Source organism: Anser cygnoides, chromosome 1 (genome assembly GCF_040182565.1).
Source record: "Anser cygnoides isolate HZ-2024a breed goose chromosome 1, Taihu_goose_T2T_genome, whole genome shotgun sequence".
Classification (NCBI taxonomy): domain Eukaryota; kingdom Metazoa; phylum Chordata; class Aves; order Anseriformes; family Anatidae; genus Anser; species Anser cygnoides.
This window is the reverse complement of record NC_089873.1, coordinates 25,413,823-25,440,668: the sequence shown is the minus strand read 5'-3', so window position 1 is coordinate 25,440,668 and position 26,846 is coordinate 25,413,823. Positions and strand designations below refer to the sequence as shown.

At 41.8% G+C, this 26,846-nt stretch overlaps 1 protein-coding gene and 1 long non-coding RNA gene across 8 annotated transcripts in view; one reads left to right on the top strand and one right to left on the bottom strand.

The window, feature by feature from the left end:
• The window catches only part of TSPAN12 (tetraspanin 12), a 90,553-nt gene extending 76,993 nt beyond the window's left edge, over positions 1-13,560 (bottom strand). For 4 of the 5 annotated variants that reach the window (XM_066990922.1, XM_066990912.1, XM_013194576.3 and 1 more), the window contains exon 1: positions 13,271-13,560. In XM_066990922.1, the coding sequence (XP_066847023.1) occupies positions 13,271-13,336 (66 nt within the window). In that variant the 5' untranslated portion in view covers positions 13,337-13,560. Of the gene's footprint in view, positions 1-3,056; positions 3,138-13,270 lie in introns of those variants that run through there. The other variant, XM_048065666.2, reaches the window with a different exon arrangement.
• Positions 12,784-23,000, top strand: LOC125182974 (uncharacterized). 3 transcript variants are annotated; one of them, XR_007163888.2, is made up of 5 exons: positions 12,784-13,145; positions 14,177-15,196; positions 18,242-18,413; positions 20,160-20,447; positions 21,456-23,000. It is a non-coding gene; the product is annotated as an uncharacterized lncRNA (long non-coding RNA). The 3 variants fall into 3 exon arrangements; XR_007163890.2 differs by having other exon boundaries at positions 20,160-23,000; XR_010828856.1 differs by lacking the exon at positions 12,784-13,145 and adding an exon at positions 13,677-13,913 and having other exon boundaries at positions 20,160-23,000.
• The last annotated feature ends 3,846 nt before the right edge of the window (positions 23,001-26,846 follow it).

The window sequence follows — 26,846 nt, the reverse complement described above, 5'->3', positions numbered from 1 at the left end:
GCCATTTCCCTCCAGGTGCACCGAACAGACATGGCACTACTCTCCAAACAGAGTGCGAGATGCATCTATGAACTTGAAGGAAAGGAGGGAACCACTCAGCTTTTCTAAAAAATGGAGCAAAGTTAAGGTTACTAATACCACTGCTTACTTCTCAAGCCATTTCATAGAATTCAGCTGGTTTATTACACCCAAAGGAGAATTTGGACGCAGATCCCTCTCACATCGACACAAGTCTGAATTGCAGTTTGGGGGATGAACCTGGCAGGCTCACAATCTCAGAACTACCACTGCCTAGCTGAGGGATGGAGGCCTAAGCATCATATAGGTGGATGCTAGGAAAACCCAGCATTACATTAACTGCTTCTAAAACCAACGTGAAGTGCCAGCCTCCCCTGTTACCTTCAATGGTAACAGCTAGCTTCTCACAAGCCTTCACATTTCCTTAAAGCTATCACAAAGAACTACTTAACTGGCTCGAATCTAATGCACAAGAAAAGTTCCTCTGTGTCTTTACTGGCTCCTTGCAACACTCTGTGTTTGCCTGCAGCATGCTCACAGCAGGCCAGTTCTGCCTTTAGGATATCATGAGAAGTCTCAGCACCTACCCCACTGCTTCATCCCGCTTTTGAAAACTGATGCACCAGCTACAGGCACTGCCTTGGGCTGGGTGGTGCCAGTGAGAATGCCAGCTGCTTGGGGTGCAGCAAGCATAGCCATGAAAGCTTGCACATACGACGAACCTACTGCATACATGCGTGTCAGGGCCCACGTCTTTTAAGCTCTGTGGGAGCTATTTTGTTTGGTGAAACAGTAGGAGCGAAGAGCATTTTCTGTTCTGTTTAATTGATAATGCAGGATGCTGCAGGAGGAAGGACAAGAGGCATTTCCTCCTAGCTGAACTCCTAGACAACAACTATCTTATTGGAAGAAAGCAGCAGGCAAATGTTATACAAGCAACAAAAATCATGTTTCTAACACAAAGAGAAGTAAGGAAGACTTCAGACATGTAGCCCACCTTCTTATGGTCAAAAATTAACAGAAAACATTTTTAACCCTTCCCACAAGGTCTGCTGATACATACACAGAAAGCGTTAGCTTGCACTTCCATTGTTTAATTTATAGTAAGATACTTGAAGAAGAAATAAATTTGGTACTTTGCTTTATAGCAGTGGTGTTCAGTAGTGAGAAGTCCTTCAAAACCACACTCCTCAGCAGCTTTTAATAAAAGCCAGATGGTCCCTACTAAAAAAAACTACACCAGAAAATAATTTCACTTGCTAAATAATATTTTCTTCTACTTGAACTGGTAGACCACCTAGTCCTCATTCTCTGCTAAAAACTCACAGCCCACATTTGTTTTCTTTCTGCCTTCTGTGTGCAGCATTACATTCCCACAAGACAACGAGGGCAGTAGATTCCTTGCAAGAAGGTGAGAGACTCTTCTTCAGAGAAGGTGAGGATGTGGGAGGCAAAACAGTCACCACAAGGAGCTTGGAGCCTGCAGGTCATTCAGAGACAGAAAGATCAAGGAGCAAGCTGCTAAAATGCAGAGGGGACAGAAAAGACTTCCTAGAGACCAAAAGAAACAAGCAGTTTCCCACCACTGAGAGAACCATTCAGTCTGCTAGAAGAAAGGACCTGCCTACAAAGGCAAATCATGAACTAAGGTAACTTTTACTTCTCTCTGTCTTCCCAAGCTGAGTTTTCTCTATCTAGATATGTATACTTCCCCACATAAAATCTACCTATGTTTAAGAGACTTCCACTCATCTCACAACACTGACGAGGAAGTCTAGGCAGATACATCTCAAAGCGATGGCCAACACAACTACATGACTTCTAGAGAAATGCTTCATGGCGGTATCATGGAACATGACTGGTTTCATTCACCACGAACAGCAACTGGAAGAAAAGGGCCATTTCCCTTCACCCAGAAAACATAGCCTTCGCCAGTAATGTAACCCCATAAATGCTATTTCAACCCATGAGAACAAGATCTATATGAAAACTCCCACACTTCATTCAAAAAGCTTTTAGCCATTTAGGTCTCCCTGATTGTTCTCATTCAGTGTAAATAGCTATTAGCCAATTACAAGTGTTTCTTCTTGGATATAAATTACACGTAAGAAAATCCCCCCCGAAACCATAGTGAGAACCAAGCTATAGCTCACCTGCTCACCCATCCTGTGCTCTGAATGATCTCAGCACAATTAACTTCTTCTGAAGTTACTGCCTTCTCCTGTGCTTGCAATGCCTCCATGGTATCAACACAACAGCTAGCTCAGCATCACTCAAAAACCATACAAGCACAATGCCTTACCACGCTGCTACACAGACACTTTCCTGAGCAACACGTTCTGCCAAATGGACACCATCCATGAGAAGCACCGTTGGACCTTCTTCAAAGTAAGGTGCCAAGTGAATTATTATCTGAATAACCTGAAAGGCAGACTTCTTAGGCACGTTGGATTCACGTCGATGAAAGTCTGTAGCACTGTCAAATTGGGGTGGCATAAAGACGTGGCTCAGAAAGAGAACATGCAAATACTCCAAAACCCCTTATTTAATAAGAAGGCATACAGAAGGGTAAACCATGAGAATATAAAAAAGCAATTCAGCAATAGGCTGATTATAAAAGGTATATTTTATGGCATATAATCCAGCAAGTGCTTAGTAGCTCATAGTGACAAAAAAAGGTAGTGCTGGGAAAAAAAAAAAAGTTATATCCCTTCTGATCAGCAGAAATCAGCCTCTGGGCAGGAACACCATGCAGGATGAAAAATGTGCTTGCAACAGACTACCCTGCATTAATGACTGAGGTTGATGTTTAGTTTAGAGACAAAAGATTATCAAACATTAGCTCATATCCATCAATCGACTTGATGGCTCGCCTGCTCCACAGCCACAGGGGAATCACAGCAGGAAAACAACACACCCAAATCCTACAGCCTTCTACTTGTGACTCAAAGTGCTGCTGCGCAGCATAGGCTTTATCCTGTAACAATGTCAGGCATCCCCAAGCACGATCTGAAATCCAGGAGGCTCAAGGCACCTACCGCTTTGTAACACCTAGGCCAGAGGAGGAGGATCTTCAGCTGGCAACACAGGAAATACACAGCCATCAGCAAGGCAGCTCAGCCTGTGTGCAGGAGCAACAACAATCTCCCCAGAAACCTTGGTGTGCGCCCAAACCTCCCAGCAACGACCAGCTGACACCACAACTCTCTGCAATGCTGTTTTCAAGGAGCGATGGGCAGAGGCAAGGTCCTTGTTACAGTTTTCATTGGCTCGTTTGGAGGCAGAACAAAAGGTGGCCTTAAAAACTGGCAGTTGCTTCATAACTGATTTAGATGCAAAATCCCGACCAGTCAGAAAGCCATATCGAGCAATCAGAAAAAAGGATACAAGTTTATGAGAAAACTACCAGAATAATTGTCACCACATTAGCAGTTACATCATTTAATCAAAAAGTTTTCATCCAAGCTTCTCTGATGACAGCCAGTCTGCTGTGCTGTAAACATAATACACTAGTAGGCAGTAAAACAATTTTATTTGTTGCAGCTGGCTGCACAAGTCACCATGGATTTCATTCTAAACCATCACAATATGTTATATAGCTATCAACACGACACCGAAGGGTTTATGAAATTGTCTGCTGTCATACCCTCTTTTAAATATATTTTCGCCCTGATTAAACAAAGGTAGTAAATTATTTTTTATATATGTGCAATATGCAGATCACACAATAATATACTGCACTTCCAAACTAGTTTACAGCATAAAGTTTTTAAAGCTACTAAAACTTTCCTGAGACAACTGGAAATAAAGTCTCCAGCAATGAACTCAAAATGCTAGGAATGGTCATTTCCAAGCATAGTTTAAATTAGCTTTGAAATTCTTTTACATAAGCTATGCAGGAAAATACATTTTATTCCTTAAGTATATACTTTAAGTCCTTATTGTGACTGTCCTACTCTTAATACCTTTGAGGCTACACCTGAAGTGGAAAATAAATCTGCATTTTCAATTATAAATGAACATGAATTTTAGTCTTTGAGGGCATAAGATGCATTACTATGCATGACTTTTTATTTCCTTGTCATCCTTTTTTAATTCAAACACCTCAATTTTACCCATGAAACTTGCTCTGCTCATTTGACAGCAGGTGGGCTGTTTTTTTTTTTCCATACATTATTAAATTGGTGAAAAGGCTAAAATTATCTTCCATATTAAAAATTACACACAGTTCTTTTGAGCAAAACAGATGAGGTAAACAACTTCAGGCCAAGCTCAGGGTTCTGTGTAAGATGTTGAGCAGTAGCACTACAAAGCAACTTCCTTTGCAGAAAAAGGTTTCCAGCTCCAAGGAAACTACTTCCAAGATATGGCAACATTCAACAGAATAAGTCTTCTAATTTTAGTAAAGAAGTAACTCTTCAGATTTTTTTTCCAGTTAGAATTGATTTGAGTAACCTGAGCTGTGACTTACCCAGAGCAGGCGGGGAGGAATCACTACAAGGTCATGAACAGAACATGTTGCAATGTTTTCACAGGATTTTTCACAATTAAGTTCAATATTCAGATCACTGAACAAACACAGATGACTCAGATCCCTGGACAAACAAACAGCTCCATTTTGGGGGGAGGGAGGGGTGTAAGGGTGGGGGAGAAAGGGACAAGAGGTCTTGTTTCTCTGTATGGCAAAAGCCTTCGAGTGTTTACAGAAAGAAACACCGCCTATAAAAAAGGAAAAATCCCCTCGTCCCCACTAATGCACCTTTTATTTTAAGGATACGCCAACACTTAGTTTTAGCTAAGGTTCCTGCACAGGGTTATGTGTTGGTCCCCTCCCACTTGCAAACAGATGAAGCATGTACTTATTTGCACTTTGAATCCAGGTTTGCTTGCACAGCTGCAGCTGCGATTAACAACCTGATCCGTGCTTGGCATGGGCTGGAACTCGCACACTTTGCAATCAGGCAACTGCAGGAGCACTGACGGTCTGCTAACGGGTCGCTCTCCCAAGGAAACCAAGCAAGTTTTCCAGCAATTGACTGTACAAGGATCCTACAGCACCACCGCATAAAGAACTGAGGAGTAAGAACTCAAATATGCAAACAGGTTTCGGTACAGTTAATCTAATCGCAGGTTCTTCCATGAGCCAGACCCAGGTACTAATTTCTGCACACAAAGTGCAAAGAGGGATAAGAAAGCACATATATCTCTGTATCCACCCTCTCAGTGACTACCTGTTCACTGCACTTCTCGTTAGGACAAGATTCTGTGCTGCTCTTCCCTCAAAATGGGAAAGTAACCATACCATTGCAGAGAGCTTTTGCCTTTGGGGAGGCAAAGGCACGTACTGCTGACTGTGGGTAATTTCTAGCAATGCACAGAGCCCAAATGCCCAGATCCATACCACAAGCCACACACTACCACCAAGATGATACGCTTCACATACACACAATATACTTTTAATTTTGTTTCCATAAGTGCTTGGTTTTGTTCATGGACAGTAGAAAATCTCTGTTAAGCCCACAGATGGCAAACAGTTTTTAAACCTTGCGTACACAACCAGATAAAATTGATATAAGATATAAGCTATATAAACTGATATAAACTGATGCAATACCAAAAAATTGGTATTAAACCTATGACCCTTATCTAGTGCCCACCACAGACTCAAGATAACGGCAAATCATTAAGGTACAGAAACAGTGTCTGGGGATTCATGAATAATCAGGTAGCTACCATCTACAGAAAGATGTGAATTTAAAGAAAAAAAATGCAAGTACCTACAGGTCAGATGGAGCTTCCCAGTTCTGCTAGAGTTCATGTTTTACTGGCATAAGCATCTGGCTTGAAGTATTTTCTGTCCCTCAGCTACTGACTCAGATCTAGACAGTATGGGTTTGTGCCTTCATCCTCAAAGTAAATACAATGAGTTCCACACAATTAAGACTGAGGATTTCCCCCAAATGGCTGTGGTTTCATTAACTCCTGAATGCCAGCTAAGAAACATATTAATGTCATTTCTAACATTGGGGTGAAGTTTGGGTTTATTTTTTCCTTCCCGTCATCACATCAAGCCACTCTCTTTTTCAGAACTGTATTGTTGAGACTGCTTCGCAAATTCACTGTCGATGCACCAGGAGGAACGAGCCACATCAACTACAAAGACGTGTGATGAAAGGTTATATAGAGGTAGATACAAAGTTGACTAATAGCTGAACTCTGCTTTACTTTGTTATGATATATGGCCTTCAGAAACACACTTGGACCATCAAATTCTGTAGGCTATCTCCCCTCTCTGCATTCCTTACCTTTCACTCGCTCACCCACTTTACTATACCCTGCTTCAGACACGTTCCTTACAGCCTTTTCCCCAGACAGAAAGGCTAATATGGTAGCTGAGAAAAAAAAAAAAAAAGTAGTTTAAATAATTATCTCTCCATATATTTACCTCTTCAGATTTGTTAGTGGCCTTTCTAGATGTCTGTGTCCCCAGAGACAGCACTTGACTCTCATCTGATTCATACCTGTACGGCAGCTTAAAGAGAGCTTTGAATCTGAGGTAGGCTTTTGTGCACTCCCATAATCTAATGATGTTATATAAATAACGCAGCCTAAAGACACCAAAAAGTTTTCTCAAAGACCAGTCTTAAAAGTATTTCCGGTTCTTTAAAACTCCTCCTGCAGCTTGCTCTGCTGAGCACCATTAACAGACACCATATTCTGACAGAAGCTAGAGTTATTCTTGCATGGCTTCAAAGACAGCTTATTCTCTACACAAGAATGCTAGGAAAATCAGGTTTCAGTTACCAATGTCTACACTGCAGTCTCTAAAAACAGACTGTATTAGCCTAGCACGAACCCCACACTTACACTGGTACAGGTAGCCAGCCAGGCAGTGCTCATTTCTATGAATGTAAGAATATCCATTCTTACATTCTTTAAGAATTTGACCCTAACTCTATTCACTCCAAGTATCTTCAAATGCCACTGGCGCGAGTGGAAGTTGGATGGCAGCAGAAACACAACTGCTACTCAGACTCTGGTTCCAAGGAAGAGAGGATGACTGATTTCTTCGTTGTGTTACAGCAGATATAAAAAAAATGAGGTAAAAGTAATTACAAGATTGAACACATATATTTGGGGTTGGAAGAAAGATACACTGGAGGTTGGAAAAAGAAAGAAACTCAATACTGCTGCTTCCAATCATTCTTAGGGCTTCTTTGTGCAAGGCTAATATTCCCTCGCTGTATTTTCTCAGGTGGAACACATAACCAAAACTAGACGATACAAGTGTTCAATATATTCATAACAAAGGGAAAACTGACTGGAAGCTTGCTCCGCTTTCATTTTCCCTGATATCTTGTTCACAAGCACAAATTCAAGATAGAGGCAAAACAATTTACAGAGTCTGCAAGGAGGGCTTATTGGCTGCATTCACACGGCCGAATTAGATGGTGCTGCTACATGATAAGAGCTGCAGTCAAGGAAAGCTCAGGCATCATTCAACAGAAACAGCATACCCCCAGGCAGATAAACCCCACGAGGTAAAGGATGTGGCAACATCTCTGACTCTGCTCCAACATCCAGTGACATTGAATCATCTGGTAAGAGATGCTCACCACCTAAGACACAGCCATCTGCGACTTACAGCCATGATTTGCCCAAGCCACTACGGCAAGGTCACTCGCTATTGCAAGTCTTGCAAGGGACACAACAGCAGCTGCTCCTCCTTTCTGCCACACATGCTCATCAGAGCAGGGAAAAAAGGAAAAAAACAAGCTGGCAGTTTTGTCAAGACAAAAAAAGTCTATACAGACATTTTCCTTAATGTCAGCTATATTTTGCTTTTTTTTTTTTTAAAAAAAAAGGAGAAATTTGACAAAATAATTGTGCTGCTTTTACTCGTATTTAGTAGCACTTCCCAGTTCACTGATTTTGGCTATTTGTAATTTTTTGAAAGGAATGCATGGCTGAGCTGCCAAAAGTAAAACGGGTCCGTGCCTCTCAGAGCTGTTGCTTCACTTAATTCTCTCCTATTATAAGCAGTCAGGACACTGAATTTTTCCTGTACTCAGCACTGTTTTCTATTTCCTCTTCTAACACAACCATAAGGGCCACTGCCCTCGGACAGTCTGCTGCGTTACGCCTGTGCCATTAATACAGGCTTGCCCTGCTCCGTGACTGAAGCCTGCCAGTAATACCAAGCTAAGGTCTCTCCACCTTACACGACTGCAAAGAAAATTTAAGGGCAAGAGGCTGCAGCAAAGCACAGGAGAATAACTGCAATACTGCAAAACGTGGCGTGGAGGCTTTATGTGAGGATAAGTTACACAGTTCTCAAAACAGACAAGGATGCTCGTATTAAACCCAAGACTGCTGCTACGCTGGGCCAGTGTCAGGAGCTCACTGATAGAGAAAAGCCCCACCAGACGCAAAGACCCTGCAGTCTCATACATTGCATAAAATATATCTGTAGAACTATCAAAACTAAATCTCTCCAGCTACTGACACATATTCTATGCAGAGATAAAGATTAGTATTGCCTCTAAAGCCAGAAAATCAGGAAGCAGTAGGAGCATGTCTTCTCTCAAGCACCGCTAAGATAATCTGCTTGGTTGATCACTAAGTCTTGACTAAAAAATGCCAAATCACGCACTTTTGGAGGTCCTCTCTTCTTATTAGACTGTCCAGAAAGTAATATGCTGCAAATGGCAGTGTTGCAAAGCCTAAGATGAGACATCTGCAGAAATCCAGCTGGGTCTTTTAGTCTGAATTCCTTTAAGAAGCGATGCTTATTTACACATGCGGATAACAGAAGAAATCAAACCAAATGTTAATTGCAGACTTCAGTCTGAAAGATACTCCTTGTCCAGGGCACTGTCAAAAAAAGCCTCATGAACCCAGAAGGAAGAGAAGCTCCTAAAACTGCAACTCCCATTACTCTGAAAAAGACACCTTACAGTCATGCACGATTTAATTGACCTTAGAAACAGCTTCCAGGAGGATCATCAAATCTATTACCACATTTGGTTGCTTAATCAACAATAATTAGAGCACTGACAACCTACATATTCCCACCTCAGAAGAAATTGCCTACTGCAAGTAGCAGCTTTGGAATTACCAATCCATCCACTCCCACAAAGCCTAGATTCCTCAGAAGCAGTAAGGGCAGTAAACCCTTTATGGCAGTAAAGTCCATTATCAAAACTGGATGAACCACTGGAAGAGAGACTTGTTTGTTTTTTTTCAGTTGAATGCGTATTTATTATTTACAGCTAAGCAGCCTTTGGGCCAAAAATGACAAAAAGTGTAACAGCCAACACTCCCTTCCTCCCTCTCACACACATGTGCATCACCCTGTCGACTGCTTCCCATCACAGCTCATTAGCTCAGACCAGTAAAAGAAGCTTCTCTTTCCAAATACAAAGCATGCAGTTGTACACATACAAGAAACACTCTGGGAAAGCTTCAAGTATCACAGCACAGTGACTGATGAAGTTCTCCCACTTCTCTGCTTCCATAGGCTCCAACAATAACCCAATTATGAAGGCACCAGCACGTTACAGCATTTTAAGTTTCTCAGCAAGATTGATGGTCAGACGAGCCAGCTCTGTTATGCATAACACTTTCTTAAGAGGCTTCACACGCGATAGTGTGCCCTCATCAGGCTGGCAATGACAAGAGCTGTGATTCCCATACACATCGCTGCAACAGTTGCACACAGAGACACACTTGAAAATTACTTCAAATGTTCCCTCCTCCGAGAGGGAAAACCAGCCTGCACCAGCCAGGCCACAGGCACTCTCACAGTTTTGGTCAGGGCTTCAAATGTCAGAGGTCAGCAGAGCTGAGGCTCTCTTCTTCCAGCTCAGTGGAGAAACCAATCCTCTCTACACAACGCACTGCTGGACCGACCACTGGACAGCACCGGAAAGAAACAAGGAGAGATTATCACTGCATCCTGGTTAGGCCCCTGAATTGAGCCATGATTTTAAAAAGTCAACGCAACTTGCTTGTGTATCTTCAGTGTTTTCAGCCGGAGACTGATAACTGACACAGCAAACAGGCACGGTAATGACAGCCTTGAAGGTGTTTGGAGGCAGCAGCCCTTTGGAAGGAACGAAGCAAGAAGAACTGTAAAACCCTCCGAGAACAGGCTTGGAGAGAATAACACACATGGTCCCAAAACAGTGAGGTCCCTTCACACCCCAGAACCGTGCTTTGCTCTCATTTATTTCAAGTATGCTGCTGTTGTGTTTATCTGTTAAGGCAGAGCCTACCATACTCACAGCTCAGGAGGAATGTGGCTGCACATTTCCAGGGGCCGATCTAATCTAAACTTCCTGCCATCCAGTCCATAATCTGAGCTGGTATTTATCAAAGTAAGTGCTAACATAAGCAACAGACAAGCTAAAGCTTTCCAAATGGAAGGAAGAGTGATGGCAAGGGGAAAACACAGACCCCAGCCCCATGCTGGCAAGCAAGTACCTGCTGCCGGGGGAGCTTTTTCACAAGGCAATTTTGGCCACTGGGGTCATGCTCTTACACCCAGAAGTCAGTGGTAACGCTCTCACTGACCTCAGCTGGAGAAAACTCAACTCGGGTAGAGAAGGAGACATGGGACATTTCACTACAATAAGCAACAAGTAGCAGATTTGTTAAATACACATCTGAACAGGAGCAGATAGGAAGCAGCAAGAGGTTTCTAAGACGCACACTCCTCCAAAGAACCCAAATTAACTGTAATACTGCCCACCTACCATTCATCCTATTTCTTACTACACAGTTCTGGCACACTCATTTTGTTTGTTTGCTTTATTCTGAGCCAAACAGTTGCACCCATCTGCTTTTAAAGATACAAAGAATCACCTCCAAGCAGATTGGCCAATTTTTCATTTTACTTCTAACACCTTTAATTTTATGCACATTACGGAAGACAGCTTTATTCTTTACAACATCTGTGGTGCAAGTTATCTGTTGATACTGGCATTTATTACCTAATTACATATTCACATGCTTTGGCGTTATACAGATTTCACTTAGCTGCTTGGGTGTAATTTCCAGTGCCCTGTCCTCAGCTAGAAAGATTAAGTACAGACATTTTTCATATTCTTGTTCTGAACATGAGCATGAGAATTTACCATTTTCTTCCCTAGGACTTCTTGTCATACCACTATAGACTCAAAAGATCCCCTTTCCTATATGATTATGGAAAAAAAAAAAAAGAAAAAAAAATCACACTTCCTAGTTAGGGGTGATCTGAGACACTATTATTCAAAACATTGAAACAAAAAATCTAAAGAATGAGAAATAGTTTCTAGCCATGAATGCTTTAAACAAAATCTTGACAAAACATATTATAAATGGACAAAGTTAACAGCAGCACATTACAGATGTAGTTAGCGCAACTACATCGTCAAACCCAAAGGTGCTCTGTAACTCTGTGCCTTCGGTCCACAACAGAAAAACACACAGACATAGCAATGGAAAGTTGGAAGGAGCAATCTGACATGGAAAGGAACTTAAATTCAAGCAACGAGGGCAGACATTTAAGTGTCCAAAGTGAGACAACATACACCCTCCCAGACAAATACATTTACATGCATCTCCCACCTCCACCTCTATCTGTTTCTGGTGTCTTTTCCTCTTTGCACCTGTTCACTGCTTACTGCCTCTTTGCTTGTCCTGCCTCAGCCTCCATAAATTTAGAATGTGCAACAGACTCGATCTCCCTAGAGAGGAACTGAGACACAACATAGCAGCACCAAGTTCCCTCCAAAAGTAAGGGCAGACTTCCTACAGAAGGAAAGTCGCTCAGGAAGAGGAATGAATCGCTCAGATCCAGCACCGAGGCCCTCACCACCACAGAACAGGTCAACTGAGACAGTGCGGGGACATAACCTCATGTACAACCTAGGCACCACCTAAATGGCAGCTTCAGCTTAAAAGGCTGAATGATAAATCCGATGAAACGCAGCAAGCACTGAGAATGGAGGGAAAGGGAGAACAGCAGAGTAAGCTTAAGGGAACAAGCTTCTTTAGGTGGTGAGTTGAGGTGTGAATGGAAACTGATGAGGACAGCTCAAGGCAGGAATCTGGAACCCAGAGGAAAGCAGTGAATATGCAAACAGGAGAACAGGATGTTTTCAGCCATGCGGGTGTCTGTTCCCTCAACTCTAACAATATATGTCTAAAAATCTGAAGTTGAACCCAGATCAGTTAAACCCAAGCCAACCTCTGCCTTAATCAAAACAAAATCCAAGTTTGGGGATTTCGTACAATACCCAATGAAAATCACATATGATGTGTGAAATAATTACACATCCTTTAAAAAAAAAAAAAAAGAAAAAGAAAGATTTCCTCATCTCCTACTAAAGGACTTTAGTCCTACCATACTGCAGAAATTAAATACTTACTTTTCATCTGTCAAATACAACATACAAAGCTACACACTTTCAACAGAATCTCAGATTGCTTGCATTTCACAAAAAAGTATCTTGTCCAAAATGCTGTTTAACAATTCTGTCTCGTTCATATTCTGATCTCTATTTAAGTCTCAGTAATCATGGGACTTGGTCTTTAGTTCAGTATAAACTCTGCTCGGTCCCAGCCTACATATTTGTCACATATGAAGCTCTCTGCATCAAGCAAGCACGCAGCACCTCACAAGTCAGTACTTGTGACTGGGTGGGGGATGTCATGCCTCTGACCCATTCTTTTTACCTACACTTATCCAGCACAAATCTGAGTTATGCGGGTGGAGCAGGCTCCATTTGGTGCAAGCGAGCGCGGGCTGTGCGAAACCTCCATCGTGCAGTCTGTCTGAAGCCGTCAAGTTTGGGAGCCGGGGCTGCTCACACCCACTTGTGCTGGAGAGAGCTGGAAGCCCTGCTGCTATAAATACAGCGCTGACTGAAATGCTGAAAGCAAACGGAATAAATCACCGCAGGCCTCGTTTGCCAGTTAGGATGCGGTCCCTGAGATGAGTTGGGGTAAGCCCTTCAGAGAGCGGCCGAGCGCTCAGACACCTGTGGAAACTCAGAGTTTGTGCTGGGTCCGGGATGCTCCGAAACTGAGGCAGCGAGGAAGCCAGAAAGCCGCTGAATATTTCCCTTTCCACAGCCGTGCAGGTATTACAGCGCACACGCAGGTATTACAGGTGCACGGACTCCCACGCGTGTGCGCCCACCCCGCCAGGCAAACCCCAAACTTCACTTGCGGCTGGCTCCCGAGGGCCCGCACCCGCTGCACTCACCCAGAAGAGGAGGTTGAGGGCGTAGAGCAGGCAGCGCAGGCACCTCACCGAGTCCTCCCTGGCCATGGCGAGCCCCGGAGGCAGACGGCGCCGTCCATCCTCTCACCACATCCTCCCTCCCCGGGCCGGCCAGGGCAGGGCAGGGCAGGGCAGGGCAGAGCCGGGAGCTCGCCGCAGCCGCAGGTGGAGCCTCTCCCCCCCCCTCGGCTCCCCCCTCGCTCACTCGCCCCGCCGAGGCCTCATCGGGGCCGGGCAGCGCTGCCCAGGGGCGGCGGGGCGCTGACGGGAAGCTCCCGGCGGCCGCGGCCGCCCCCGCCCGCAGCGCTCCGCGCAGCCCCGCGGCGCCCAGCGCCACCAGCGCCGCCGCGCAGGCGCCACCGCCCGCGGCACGCCGGGTCCTAGCGCCGCCCGCCGGGGAAGGCCCGGTGGGCCGAGGCGTGGGGGGCTCCGCCGGGTGTTTGGGGGCTCCCCCGGGTGGTGGGGGGCTCCGAGGGCCTGGGGGCCGTGTGTGGGCGCACTGAAGAGTGGGAGAGGCTCCGCTGCGCGCTGTGTGTTGTCCCCGAGGGGCAATATGGAAGTGGCGGCTTGGGGGGGGTGCCGAGGGGTGGTGAGAGTTCGGGCTTCGTTCGGCAGGACCCGAAAGGTGAAGCACCCTAAAATGTCTTCCCTCCCTGGGCTGGAGCCGCGCTGGAAACCCAAGTTGTGCCAGCGGTTGGGTTGCTGCTGTTGCTCTTCAGGGGAGAGGGGAGGTTTTGAGCAATTGGCTTAGGCAAGCCGAAATGCATGAAAACCTCCTCCTGTGGTATTTTGGCCCAGAGCAGCAAATAATCTCATAAAACAGATGTGGGGTTTTTTCTTTTGGGTGGTTTTTCTGCAACATTTACCAGACATTTCCCAATATTTCAGCACTGTTGCATCGGAAACAAAACGTCGCTGAAATCGAACCCGAATCTGGGCATCCGCAGCCTGGTGCCGCTTCCACATCTCCAGGCAGCAGAAAGCTCTCCTGGACTGGGAAGTAAGGCCCTCTGCACTTCTCCAGCCATTATGAAGACACTGGTTTAAATCTAACAACCCCAGAGGGGTCTAGTCTAAATCAGAACACTCATATTTTGCAGAGTAAAAGAGTAAAGCAGCAAATCTAGAAATGCAGCCATGTTGAAGATAATCATTCAGGTAATGGCCAAAATCTGCCGTTATTTTTCTGGCAAAGCTGCCGTGGATTGGTCCCATAATGTCTGTAGTATTTACAAATTCCACAACTAAGCTGAAAAAATCATCCTGTCTCTGAAATCTGTTAAAGTACATGCAAATCTTCTAGTTAAAGTGGTAAATTCCTACTGAAATCTGTATTGTTTCAACTTATATCTCCATATTTTAAAAGTAATATTACACTTTAGCAAAACATTTTCCACAAATACATACAAATGTGTTGCAGTGCCACACGAACAAAAATTGTAAGAAAATACACAGAGAAAAGTTTCTGAACTAGGAGAGGCAGCTTGTGTTCAGTCTGTATTACGTAAAGATTGGTTTAATGGCTGGTGGTGAAAACTGGAAAGGAGGAAAAAGGATTTAATGAATGAAATCTAGCTTTTGCAAGGCCGAAGAAAAATCTGTTTCCTGAAGCACTGGAAACGTGACTTGAGAAAACCCACAAACTCCAGACAATTCAGCTGAGGCTGCCGGTGTAATCATAGAATGAATCATAATCTCACTTAAGCTTCTGCGATTTCATTTCATTAGTCAGTGCAAGCAACATCTTCACGTGTCTTCATCCCTCCTTAGAAAGAAAGTAGAGCAGACATGGATGCTTACCAGAAAGCAGTGATTTTATGCCAGAAGCGAACACAACAAGTGAAGCTGAAAGTACTAGAGAGCGTTGCATAAATGTGGTGTGTGAAGATTTTTTTTCCTTCAGATTTGGTAAGCTGTGAGCTTTTGCTGTTAATTTGTTCCTCTTTTCTGGGATCAAGAGCTCTCCAGGAAGTGCACTATGCAACGTTTTTAGTCTTCAGTGGATATTGCTAATTTTATACCTAAATGAGGCAAACTGACTTAAGACTACTTGTAAAAGGTGACATTGTACATTCATTGTGCTGTTTACATACCATTCATTCCTTTTATTGCTGAGGACTTTACATGAACAGTCAGCAAGACAGATCTTGAACAGGTACAGTATTTTCAGTGAACCAATGCCAGTTTACACAAATAGTGTCAATTTACAACTGAGCTCCAGCCCTGGCTGAGGACAACGTAGTCTGTTATAAACCAGATTAAAAATAATTGAGCTTCTGTTTGTGTTCTTGGTTATTCCATGGGAGAATGAATTACCTGAGCCACAAGGTTTTATAAAAAAAAAAAAAAAAATGCACTATGAAAATACTCAGTTATCTTACACCCAGTGATTTTTCTTTAAACATGTCTAAAATACCAAATGAGAAGTTCTGTCACTTGTTTCTGGTATTTTTGGCTTATAGCTGAACTATTCCTCGTGCATAAGGAATTTGAGGAAAGGAAAAAGAAAACCAGCCTCACAGATCTCTTACTTGCTAAAAATCCTGCTAAAATGACACTTGGAAAAAATCTGTGTCTGAGGTACCACGTTGGGGGTATTTGGTCATAAGGTGCTCTCAGTCTAACTGTGCCTGTTTGAAATCCTATTGCAATAACTCCATCGCAGGTTCACATAGGTGGTTAAAGAAATGTTCTGTCCTAGCTGTTAACTAAATCGTTTTTTGACCAAAAGAGATTTTACTCAAAACCTAAAGAAAAACAGGTCCTATTTATGAATGTCCGCCAAACTATATAGGGTTCAGAGGAAGGTCCCTTTGGAATAGTGCTTTTACCAGTCTGTCATACTTTGTGAAATTTCCATGATGTCAACACTGGGAAAGAAATACAGGGAAAGTTCCCATGCATTCAAACAGTAACTAAACTGGAAGTATTATCTGTTCACTCAAAAAAAAAAAAAATCAGGGAAGCTACTATGCTAATTTAGTACATGTGTTTTTTTACCCTTTAAACAGATCACTTCAGATTTAATTTGGGGCAAGAAAGATGATGTTTTTTACAAACTCTTTGTATTCATAATTTCTTGAAATGAGAGTTTGCTGTTAACAAGTAAGGGTTCTTTAATGTGTAGCAAAGAGATAAGCATGGAAACTATTGAAGTTGTATTGATTGGTATTGTCTGCTTGGATTCTCTAGTGTCTAATTAACTACAAATTCTAAAGCTTTTTCTGTGGCAGGGCATTCACAATAACTTTCTAATATGAATTCTCTAGACTTAAATGAAGTGTTCATGATATAGCCTTTCCATCACTGGCAGAGGAGGGAGATGGAAATGCCAATAACTCTAATAATCTCTCCTTCCTCTGCTTAACTGCCACTCATAATTTAATGTATGCAGACTTAGTATCTGTAAGCTAGCTGCTCTCTGCCAAATGTGCTTGAAATTGTCCAACAGGTTCAAAAACTATTAGAAGAGTGTTGACTGCACAAATTCTCCAGTATGATCTCATAAGCCCTTCTCCATCAGGAAGGCAGGCTAAAAGAGGAATAGGTATTAAGATACTCATCCAGCTGAAAGTGTCTTTAATCTAAACTGTATGAATAGCCTGATTGAGTGGAATAGCATTAGGCATGCGTGTAAATTTATAGGTGATAATTGCCTGATATTACATGGCAAGAAACTTTATCGCTGAAAAAGCAATGAGTTAAAGTAATGTCCTTTTATATGCTGCCATAACATTTAAAATTACTCAGATGAGTACCAGACTAAGGAACATACATGTGAATGTGCTTTGACATATGCATTTTAGTTCTGTGTGGAATCTACTCCACTTAGGTTATGTAGACACAGGCAAATTGTTCATGTACAGATTTATTTATAAGATTTTAGTCTAAGCTAGAAATGTCTTTGATGGCACCAGGGCAATGAATTACTTTTAATAATTTTCTTCCAGCCACACTGTCCATGTAAAAAAATCTGTGATCCCTTTCACTTATGTGCTATTTGCACAGTTTTGAGGATTTTTAAATCATTCCTTTTTCTACATAGCTTTTTATTGCAAGCCCCTGCCAGGGATTGCCTGGGCAGACACGTCCTGTAACAGGCACCTGTCTGAAACAAGTAATATATGTGACTAACAGTGCAAACAACGACCACTGAGCGTGGATTTCTGAAGCTACACAAATACCCATATATAAAACTGAAGGTGTACTACTTGGTTCAGGAATAACATATCAAGTAAATCTATCCATGTTTATAGCAGGACCCATTATTGCTCAAACCTTGAGGTGAAAGTGCCCTTCTTGCCTTTGAAACAAAGACACCAAATGACAAATCTTCATCCTGTTTCTAAAAGCCGGTTTCATTTGAATACAGAAATGACAGTCTGGAATAAGGTAACACTTGAAATAGAAAAAATACCGATGATTAAGAAATTAAAATCATAATCTCAAAAACAAATTTTACTCTGGCTCAATGGGCTCTTGCAAATGGACTTCCCCAGTTTCTAGTTCAGGAACCTTCAATGGCTCCCTCAACTGAAATAACACCTCAGCAGGTTGTGGGTTTGTTGTTTTTTTCTGCATCTCTAGGAAAAATTTCCTTCTCTCCATTGCTTTAGAGGCTTCATTGCAGGTGCCCTTTCCCCTCCCCTCCCTTCCCCTCTCCTCCTCTCCCCTCCATATAGCAGCTGGAAAAATGAAAAATGAGAAGATTCAGATTTGCTTTTAATGCTATTTAAGTGAAAAAGAACTCACATTTTTCAGTCTTTATTTACTTTATAAATTATTTACAAGAGCTTAAAAATGCGTAAAAATCTGCATGTCAAACAAATGATGTGAGAACCAAGTTCAGCTGGAAAAATATGTCCTTGATATCAAACGTAACATGTTAGAAATAACAAAAAAATGATGTGTCCAATAACCAGAAACAGATGAATCTTGCTCTGTGATTTCTAGGTCAAAAGTCTTGAGATGTGTTCCACAAGCCAAAAGACCAGAATCCTTAGTAGAGGTGTTTAACAACTCATTAGGAGTTAACTCCCTCTTAGGACAGTCTGGAAATCCCATCGGTTGAGAAATTCACAGGCAGCAAGAGATAGAAGATTGCTACCAGAGCGAATCACTAAAAGTAAGCAAACAGTATAGCTGTATTTCTTGGACACAAGCAAGAAAATGTCATATGGTCAGTGAGCTCTGTGTCATAGAGCCTGCAAAGAAGAATATATATATTTGAAAGAGCAGTGCTCTTTAAAGGGATTCCTAAGCCACAGGATGTGAAAAATATGGAGTTGGATTGTTTTATCTCTGCCAAAGAATGAATTTCTTAGAAGAATCCTAGGAGTCCTCCCAGTGTCATTTCTTTCTTGTCTTACTCCCCTCTCCGTAAGTATGGATTTCGATTTAACAGAAAGATCTTGCTTGCACTACGAGGCATAGTTTGAAAAAGCTGTTGTATTGTTTTCTGGTGTCTTTTCTTCAATTTATGGTTCCTGGTGTTATAATGGGAGCCACAGAGCTTTCTGCTGGAGAGTTTTGCTAGATATTCTCTTCTAGTTAAATTCCACGAGGAGGAATTCAGCATCTGTAACTGCTCCAGCAGCAAGAAAAGGCACAGTGATCTTTGGAGTCCTGCTTATTTTAGTCTGCACTTCCTTTTCAGGCATAGCATGAGATTTTACACGAGCAAAGAGCACATTTTAGTATCTGTGATGCACCAGTACCACTGCTAGTTATCACACTTGCATGACATTTCTTATCAGAAAGCCCTGTTGGAGTGGGGAAATATAAGGAAGATCTCATCACTAGACAGCAGCTACTTTGGAGAACTGGAGTCAGTCTCCACTGCAGCGTTCCTACGTGGCCAGTTCCTTTAATCACATTTTTCACAGGAGGTTATTTCATTCTCTGTTTTCATTGTCTGGCTTCAGATCTCACAGGCAGGTTTGTAGAAATGTGTAAAAATTCACAACTGTATCTGAAGCTACAGGGAACTGCCCTTTGAAAATACAAAATGTTACCCATTGTGAGCTACTCAGATGGATCAGCCTGAACTTGCAGATGCTGTTACCTCAGAGCCTAGGTTTCCCACCTGGAGGGTGGAGATGATATAACTCCTTTCTTTCAGGAAAATATTGTGGGGAGAAATATTTGTGAAGCATATATGTGCTATGAGAGCCAGAGAGCAGGCAGTAGAAAATTTATGGCTGTCCTCACAGCTGAGACTGAAATAGTGGAAAGTAAATAGACCACATGCAGAGTGAAGCTGGAAGAATAAATAAAATGTTCATTCTTTGCACATAATGAAGCAGGGGTCAAGGGGAAAATATGTATATGATTGTATAACTAAAGCCAGCATCACGATTTAACAAAGAATTACAGATTCACAGATGTCTTTAACACTTCCTTATTTTTCAGTGTTTGGTACATTATCTCTTACGGCAGTTTTTTCTTTAGGGAGACCAGGGTAAATATGTGTGTGTGATTGTGCTGCTCTGCACATAGTTGTTGCACAGTACAGAGTTGCTGTCACACCCTGTTGTTCCATGTACCCTTATGGGATTCTTGTCCATAGTAGCAGTCCCAGGTCTGAAATGTATGATAATCAGAGTTCTACTCTGATTAAGAATTAGCAGAGAATTTACTAGAGTCAACAAAACAAAATCTGGTGTTGCAAAGCACTGGAAGAGCACTTCGGTAATCACCAATTTCCTCATAGACTTTCAGGGAAGGGAGAAGTCTTCCCCTTCTTCCTCTTTGTTTCACCTTCTTCCTTTTTCTCCTTATCCTTTTTATGTCCATTTTTTTTCTTTCTCCTTTTCTAAATACCTTCTGCTGATAAACATGTTTATCCTCCTCGGTTTCTGTCCTTGCACAGATTCTTCTCTGCGTTGAAAGCCAGATAAAGAAGTGCCTGAGATAATAGCTGTGTCTGGATCATTCACGCCAGTTTTCTGATGGCAAAGCCTGGAGCTAGAATATGTGAGCTGCCCTAACACAAACAGTGTTCCACTCTTCTTGGACCTAAAAGCCCTCCTGGCTGGCTCTCAGTTCCGTGACATCTGCTGCTGAAACTGTCATTGGAAGCTTGAGGGAGATGCATGGAAAAGCAGGACACACAAATAAGAGAGGCAGATGACTGGAAATTCAAAGCCATTAGGAACAGGTAAGAGAAAAGTGAATGTAAAAATCTGAATGATGGAGGGATGCTTTTTGGTGAAGGAGAGAACAGTATGTTGTCCAGCTGCAGTTTTTTCATTCTAATGTTCTTTTTCTGTGTTAGAAGATGGAGATTTTTACTATGACTTTTTAACTGTCACGTGATAATTGGATCTGTATAGGCTGAAGGTACATGCCAGCCAACATGCTTTTTATCTAAACTGAGAAAATACAAAAGACATGGAAAGTCCTTATGAGAAGGGTGCCTCTCAAAGCATCATCTATTTTACTAAATAACTGGCATTGCCAGGTAGCAGGTTTTGCCTTGGACTAATGTATGTAAGAAGTGAACATGCTTTGGTATCTAAGCCAAAACTGCTTTTCTCCCCAGTATGATGAGTGAGACTAGGGCTACTACCATATTTTCCCTTCATGTTGTAATTAATCTCACATTTTGGGAATATGAAGGATTGTCCCTGTAAGGAAATATGCTAAGATCATGAGAATCAGCAAGTAACTAGCTTTCTTTAAAGTGTCAGAATTGATCTCTCATGGGAGAGAAGATGATTGTGACTTCCTGAACAATTTTTCTTTCTACTTCCTGTACATTATCTGAAGTATGTTGTTTGCACCCTAAATCAGAGCCGTCTCTGTGCTAGTTTTTTGTAGGTAGTACTCAGCATTGGTTCTGGTTTTTCCTTGGATTCTCTGTATGCTTGCTGCAAGACAAACAGCCATACTTTACAAATATATACAGCAGAATCATTGTACAGTTTCCTCTGAACACAAAACCTCATTGTATTCACAAGCACTTATAATTCTCAAGTATTTCAAATTCTAAAAGTTGGCAGATGAGAATGTATGGCATTTATTCGCTAAATTTCCATCATGAAGAGACTCTTTATAATACCTTTCATGAATGTAGCTTGTTTTTCAAGTGGTGAATTGGCTGCTCATCATGTAAACAATGTGTTATTGATATGTTGATGTTTTACTCCCATGGACCAAACACAAGCGTGAGTGCTGGATGTGCAGTGCAAGCAGAAGCACGCAGAACTGGACTGCCACTCAGTGGTGGTGGAGATGGACGATCATTTCTCCTGCCATTACCCACTGGCACTGACATGACATAGCTACATCGTCAACCAGCCAAGATAAAGTGGTCACAAATAGAGGTGCAGAAGTACTGTACAACTTTAGTATAGCATCCTAGGAATGCCAGAGCAATTATAAATAGACTTCGTAAGTGATTCTGAAAAGGACAATAGGAAGCCAAATGCCATAAAGCTTAATTTAGTCCAACAGTAAAATGCCATTATTAAAGAGAACTGTCTGATCTGCTCCATCACATCAGTGACTTGGACACTTACCTACTATCATTCATCCATGATTTTCTGTGGAATGTATCAAAATGACATTACTGTCCTGGTGGATTGTTCATCATGGTGCTCTTACTTCAATACTACAACATTGGGATGCTTTTGATAGCTATGACATACCTTAGATTAAATCATCTTCCCTGTTTGCATCACACTAGTATGTACAGATGAGCCACTCTTCTTTTTCAGGATCAAAGGACATCCTACTGCACTTCAGAAACTCATTAAATCTATATCTATAAATAAAGCATTTGTTCCAACAGCACCAGGTGTCCTTGAACCACTACAATGAGCAGCTCTGCAGGACGTGTCCTAAATGTACTCAAGGCTCCACTGAATGATGAAAATATGACTTGTCTGTTAAGTGGCCTGGGAACAACTTGTTATGGCCTATAAAGCAGTAGAAAAAGTGCACATAGTGGTGCTTCCAGAGCTGAAACACAAATCTAATTACTCTCCCATCAGATGGCTTATCTGAGACTCTGAAAAATTGCTTGACTGACTACAAAGTTTGCTTTGTGGATTAAGAGGCTAGTTTAATATCCACAGTCCTCACTTTGTATGAACTACTACTTCATGAACTTTGTTGTGCAGATATTAATTGCTTTGGCCTTTATGTAATATATATGTATATTGCTGCTGCTTTTGCAAATGAGATCTGCCTTGTGTAACCTTTTTATCTCATGATCGCTGTTAGTTTTTTGTTTGTTTGTTTATCCCTACAAATGGAAAAGAAATCAATTTGTTTTCCAAGTTGGAACTCATTTTCAGGTTTATCAGCAGCTGAATGCCTAGTCTGACATTCATGTTTCATAATTATTGAAATAATGTTTAATTCAATACGGTAATACTTTTAAAACAGAAGCAGAAAAAAATGTACAATCAGTATGATTTTATATACAAAACTACCATAGTAATAAACTTTATTCTGGGGACAACTTACATTTATAAAGAGTTACTGGGCCAGGGAGATGAGCAAAAGGATCTTTTGTCCATTTCACATCATGACAAGAACTTCTTGGTATTGATGATAAATTTATTAGGGCTAGCCACAGTATTTAGGTCACTCCTTACAGCTACTAAGGAGCAAGTGCATGCTTTTGTCCTTTACCAGTTCCTTGTACTTGTGGTGGCAGTTTTCATTGCAGTGGGTTCTACTGTATTTTCACAAAATAAATAAATAAATATATAGAGAGACTATAAAATCCCTGCCCTAATTACTCACTAACTTTACAACAAGAATGAAATTTTCTTGCAATTCAACCTTTTTTATTTATACAGCTACATCAACTAACATGTCCACATCCTTATCAAAATCTTTGACTTTTAAAGAAGTTAAGCCAAGAGAAGTACATTTTCTTGAGAGGGACAGTTGCACTGCCAACATATTTTGAGAAGACCAGAGATAAAGGGCAGTGACTGGGTCGAAGTACAATTTCATGACTAGACCAAGACATTTAAGGAGCTAAGAGATACCTCTAGATCAGCCACCCTTGTCCTTCTGGGCGACTTCAACTTGCCAGATGTTATCCGGGAATACCACACAGCTAATATGAACAGGTCCAGGGGATTCCTAAAACACCTTCATGACAAATTCTTGGTAAAGGTACTGAGGGAGCTGATCAGGAAAGGTGCCCTCCTAGATCTGTTGCTTGTGAACAGAGAGGCTCTGATGGGTAAAGTGGTGATTGGTGGCTGTCTTGGCCATAGTGACCATGAAGTAGTCGCATTTAAAATCTTTGGTGACAACAGGGAAACTGCCACCAAAACTTCAGTGCTGGATATGGGGAGAGCAGACTTCAGGCTGTTCAGGGAACTAGTTAGGTAAGGTCCCCTGGGAAACTGCTTTTGAAGATATCAGGGTCCATCAGTGCTGGTCACTTTTCAAGGACCAACTCCTAAGAGCACAGTACCAGGCAATTCCAACATGTCAGAAGTCAAGCAAGTGGGGCAGAAGGTCAGCTTGGCTGAGCAGGGATCTTATTTTAGAGCTTAGGTAGAAAAAGAAAGTGTATGGCTGCAGGAAGCGAGGTCAAGCGACATAGGTTTACTACAGAGATTCTGTTTGCCATTGGGAGAAAATTCTTGTGGCCAAGGCTCAGTTAGAGTTGAAGCTGGCCAGTACTGTGGGGAACAATAAAACGGGCTTTTAAAAAATATGTTAACAGCAAAAGGAGGACCAGAGAAAACATTGCTCTGTTTCTTGATGAGGATGGTCACCTCACAAAGAGGGACATAGACAAAGCAGGCACATTTAATGCCTTCTTTGCCTCTGTCTTCAAGACCGATGATGGGCTCTGGGACCCCTGGAGCTCTGAGCTGGAGGACCGTGACTACAGGAACAGTAAACTCCCAGCCAGTCCTGAACTTGTGCAGGATTTGCTGGTCCAGCTGGACACAGGTAAGTCTATGGGGCTCAATGGGGCCTACAGCTTTCTCACGGGGGGAGCAGAGGGGCAGGCGCTGAGCTCTGCTCTCTGGGGACAGCGACAGGACCCGAGGGAACGGCATGGGGCTGGGACAGGGGAGGGTCAGGCTGGGTGTCAGGAAAAGGTTCTGCACCCAGGGGGTGGTTGGGCACTGGGACAGGCTCCCCAGGGCAGCGGTCACAGCACTGAGCCTGCTGGAGCTCAAGAAGCGTTTGGTCAACACTCTCAGACACAGGGTCTGATTGTTGGGTGTTCTTGTGTGGAGCCAGGAGTTGGACTCAATGGTCCTTGGGGATCCCTTTTGACATATGATATTGTATGATTCTATGACTCCATGATTCTAATTTCTTAGGTACAAAGGAAACTGATTTGAGCACTGATTTTAACTCTTCTCTCCTTCTAGCTTTGGCATATTTTTTTCTGATTTTCTCTTCTGGAGTGATTGCTCTTTTTATCACTGTGTCCATTCAGTTTAGCTTTCCCTTCATTAAACACTGATCCATTTAGAAGACTGCCATCTAAAATGTTTTGGTCATCCACCATTGTTTTCTACATGCTTACACTGTCTGTATGTTGGCCTTTCATGCACGAACACAACTTTGCAGTGCTCTCCTTCACAATCTTCTCTTGTTTCTACTTCTTGTGTTATTCATCTGCCCTGCTCCCTCTCCTCTCTTTCCTTCCTTTAAATCTTTCTCTTTCTTCCTCCCATCTTCCAGACATAGATCATCATCAACAGCGATTCCCTTTTATATTGTGCAGTCTGAATTTTGCTATACAAATCTTATGACTACTTGGAGGTCTTCACTTTAAGTTTTTTCATTCTTCCTTTCTTTCTCATATTGACAGTTTTCATGTGCTGTCGTTACCTTTTCATCTGGTTATCTAACTCCTTCACTTGCCTTATAAGCATTCCTCAGTAAAACTTTGCTTCTACAAAGCTGATATAAATTTAATCCATCTCTTCAAAAAATTCTTTCCTTTCTGTATCTGCCTCTTTGCAGTCCACAATGGTTTCCTCCTCCTCTGAAATCATGAGATCATTTTTCTGCTGCTGAGACCAAGCAGATTTTTTTTTTCATATCAACGTATTTGATGTGTTAAGAACATACTTAACTACACAGAAAAAAATAAATTCCCCCCTCCATCTAAATAAGAAAACAAAGTTTAGGTGGCTGAATGACAATGAAGGAGTTACATGTGACGTGATCATCGTTTAAATATGTCTCTGTATACTTACAGTTGTTCTGGTGTTTTTCTTTCATGCTGTAGGCAGTCTTAAATATAACATATATATTTAGCAACTATATTCTATATTCTCAAACCTTGGCATATATCTTACTGTAGTTAGTCTATATCTTACTGTAGTTAGTCTTTTCAAAAGCTGAAAATATAAAGGTTTGAAAATGTTTTGTTGATGCTGTTAGACAGTCAAGAGCTTGAATGATACAACAAAAAGTATTATTGATCTAAATTGTACTATACAAGTACATTTGACACATTTGCCTTAACTTCAGTATTATCAAGATAGAATTCTTACTCATGTACAGTATTATATACCATGTACATTTTCTGTTCGCTTTGAGAACATTTTATAACACAAATAACCAAAAAAATTCTTTGTATGTGATGCAAATTATATTCAAAGAAGGAAGCATTGTTTGATAGCAATCTTTGACTGAGCACTGACACAGGTTGCCCAGAGACATGGAGTCTCCCTCCTTGGAGATCTCCAAAAGCCACCTGGATGTGATCCTGGGCAACCTGCTCTAGGTGACCCAAGAGCTTGAGCTGGGGGTGTGGACAGATGACCTCCAGAGGTTCCTTCCGACCTCAGCCATTCTGTGATTATGTGATGTTAATGTGACAGAAATAGCGACTATGCTCAACTGACAAATATCCATGGGATTTGTGGTATCTTGGTTCCCTCTCAAACCAACCATGTTACTTTACTTGTAAAACACAGTGCAGCACCAACAATGGACCTTTTATGGGATCCCCGTTTCTTATGGAGTGCTTAAAGTATGAAAGTCTCTCTTCAGAGCTGTCTGCCTTGTTACAATATCTTCTAGGTACACAAAGTTTATATATGGTTTTTCTATTCTTTTGTTGTTGGTGGTGGTGGTGGTGGTTTTTTTACACAGATAATAGTAAGAACAAAAGTAATTAATTTCTAAAACAGAATGGCAGTGTCTGAAAAGTTGTGAAAGTGGAATATATCATCCTTCCACCCACAGATTTGTTATGTCTCATGTTCACTCCACATTGAACCGAGACAAATACTTGGAACATATGGAAAAATTGAAGGTTATTAAGATTTAGCTATTCTGATGCCTGATTTTGCTATTCAGTAGTAGTGTTTCCATAACTCCTGCATCACATGGCACCTGTGATACATGATGCAAAGACATTTCTTAAAGTTACACACATGTTAACAGGAAGGGCAAACTTCTGTGTTTCTTTTGTTATTATGAAATGAGTATTTTATTTCCATTACGAACACAGCCTTTTCCATAATTCAGTGGGTTTTTAAACTGTGACTTTGTAAACAAAGTGTTATTCACAAGTGAAAAAAATGTAGTATATAAAATGAAAAAA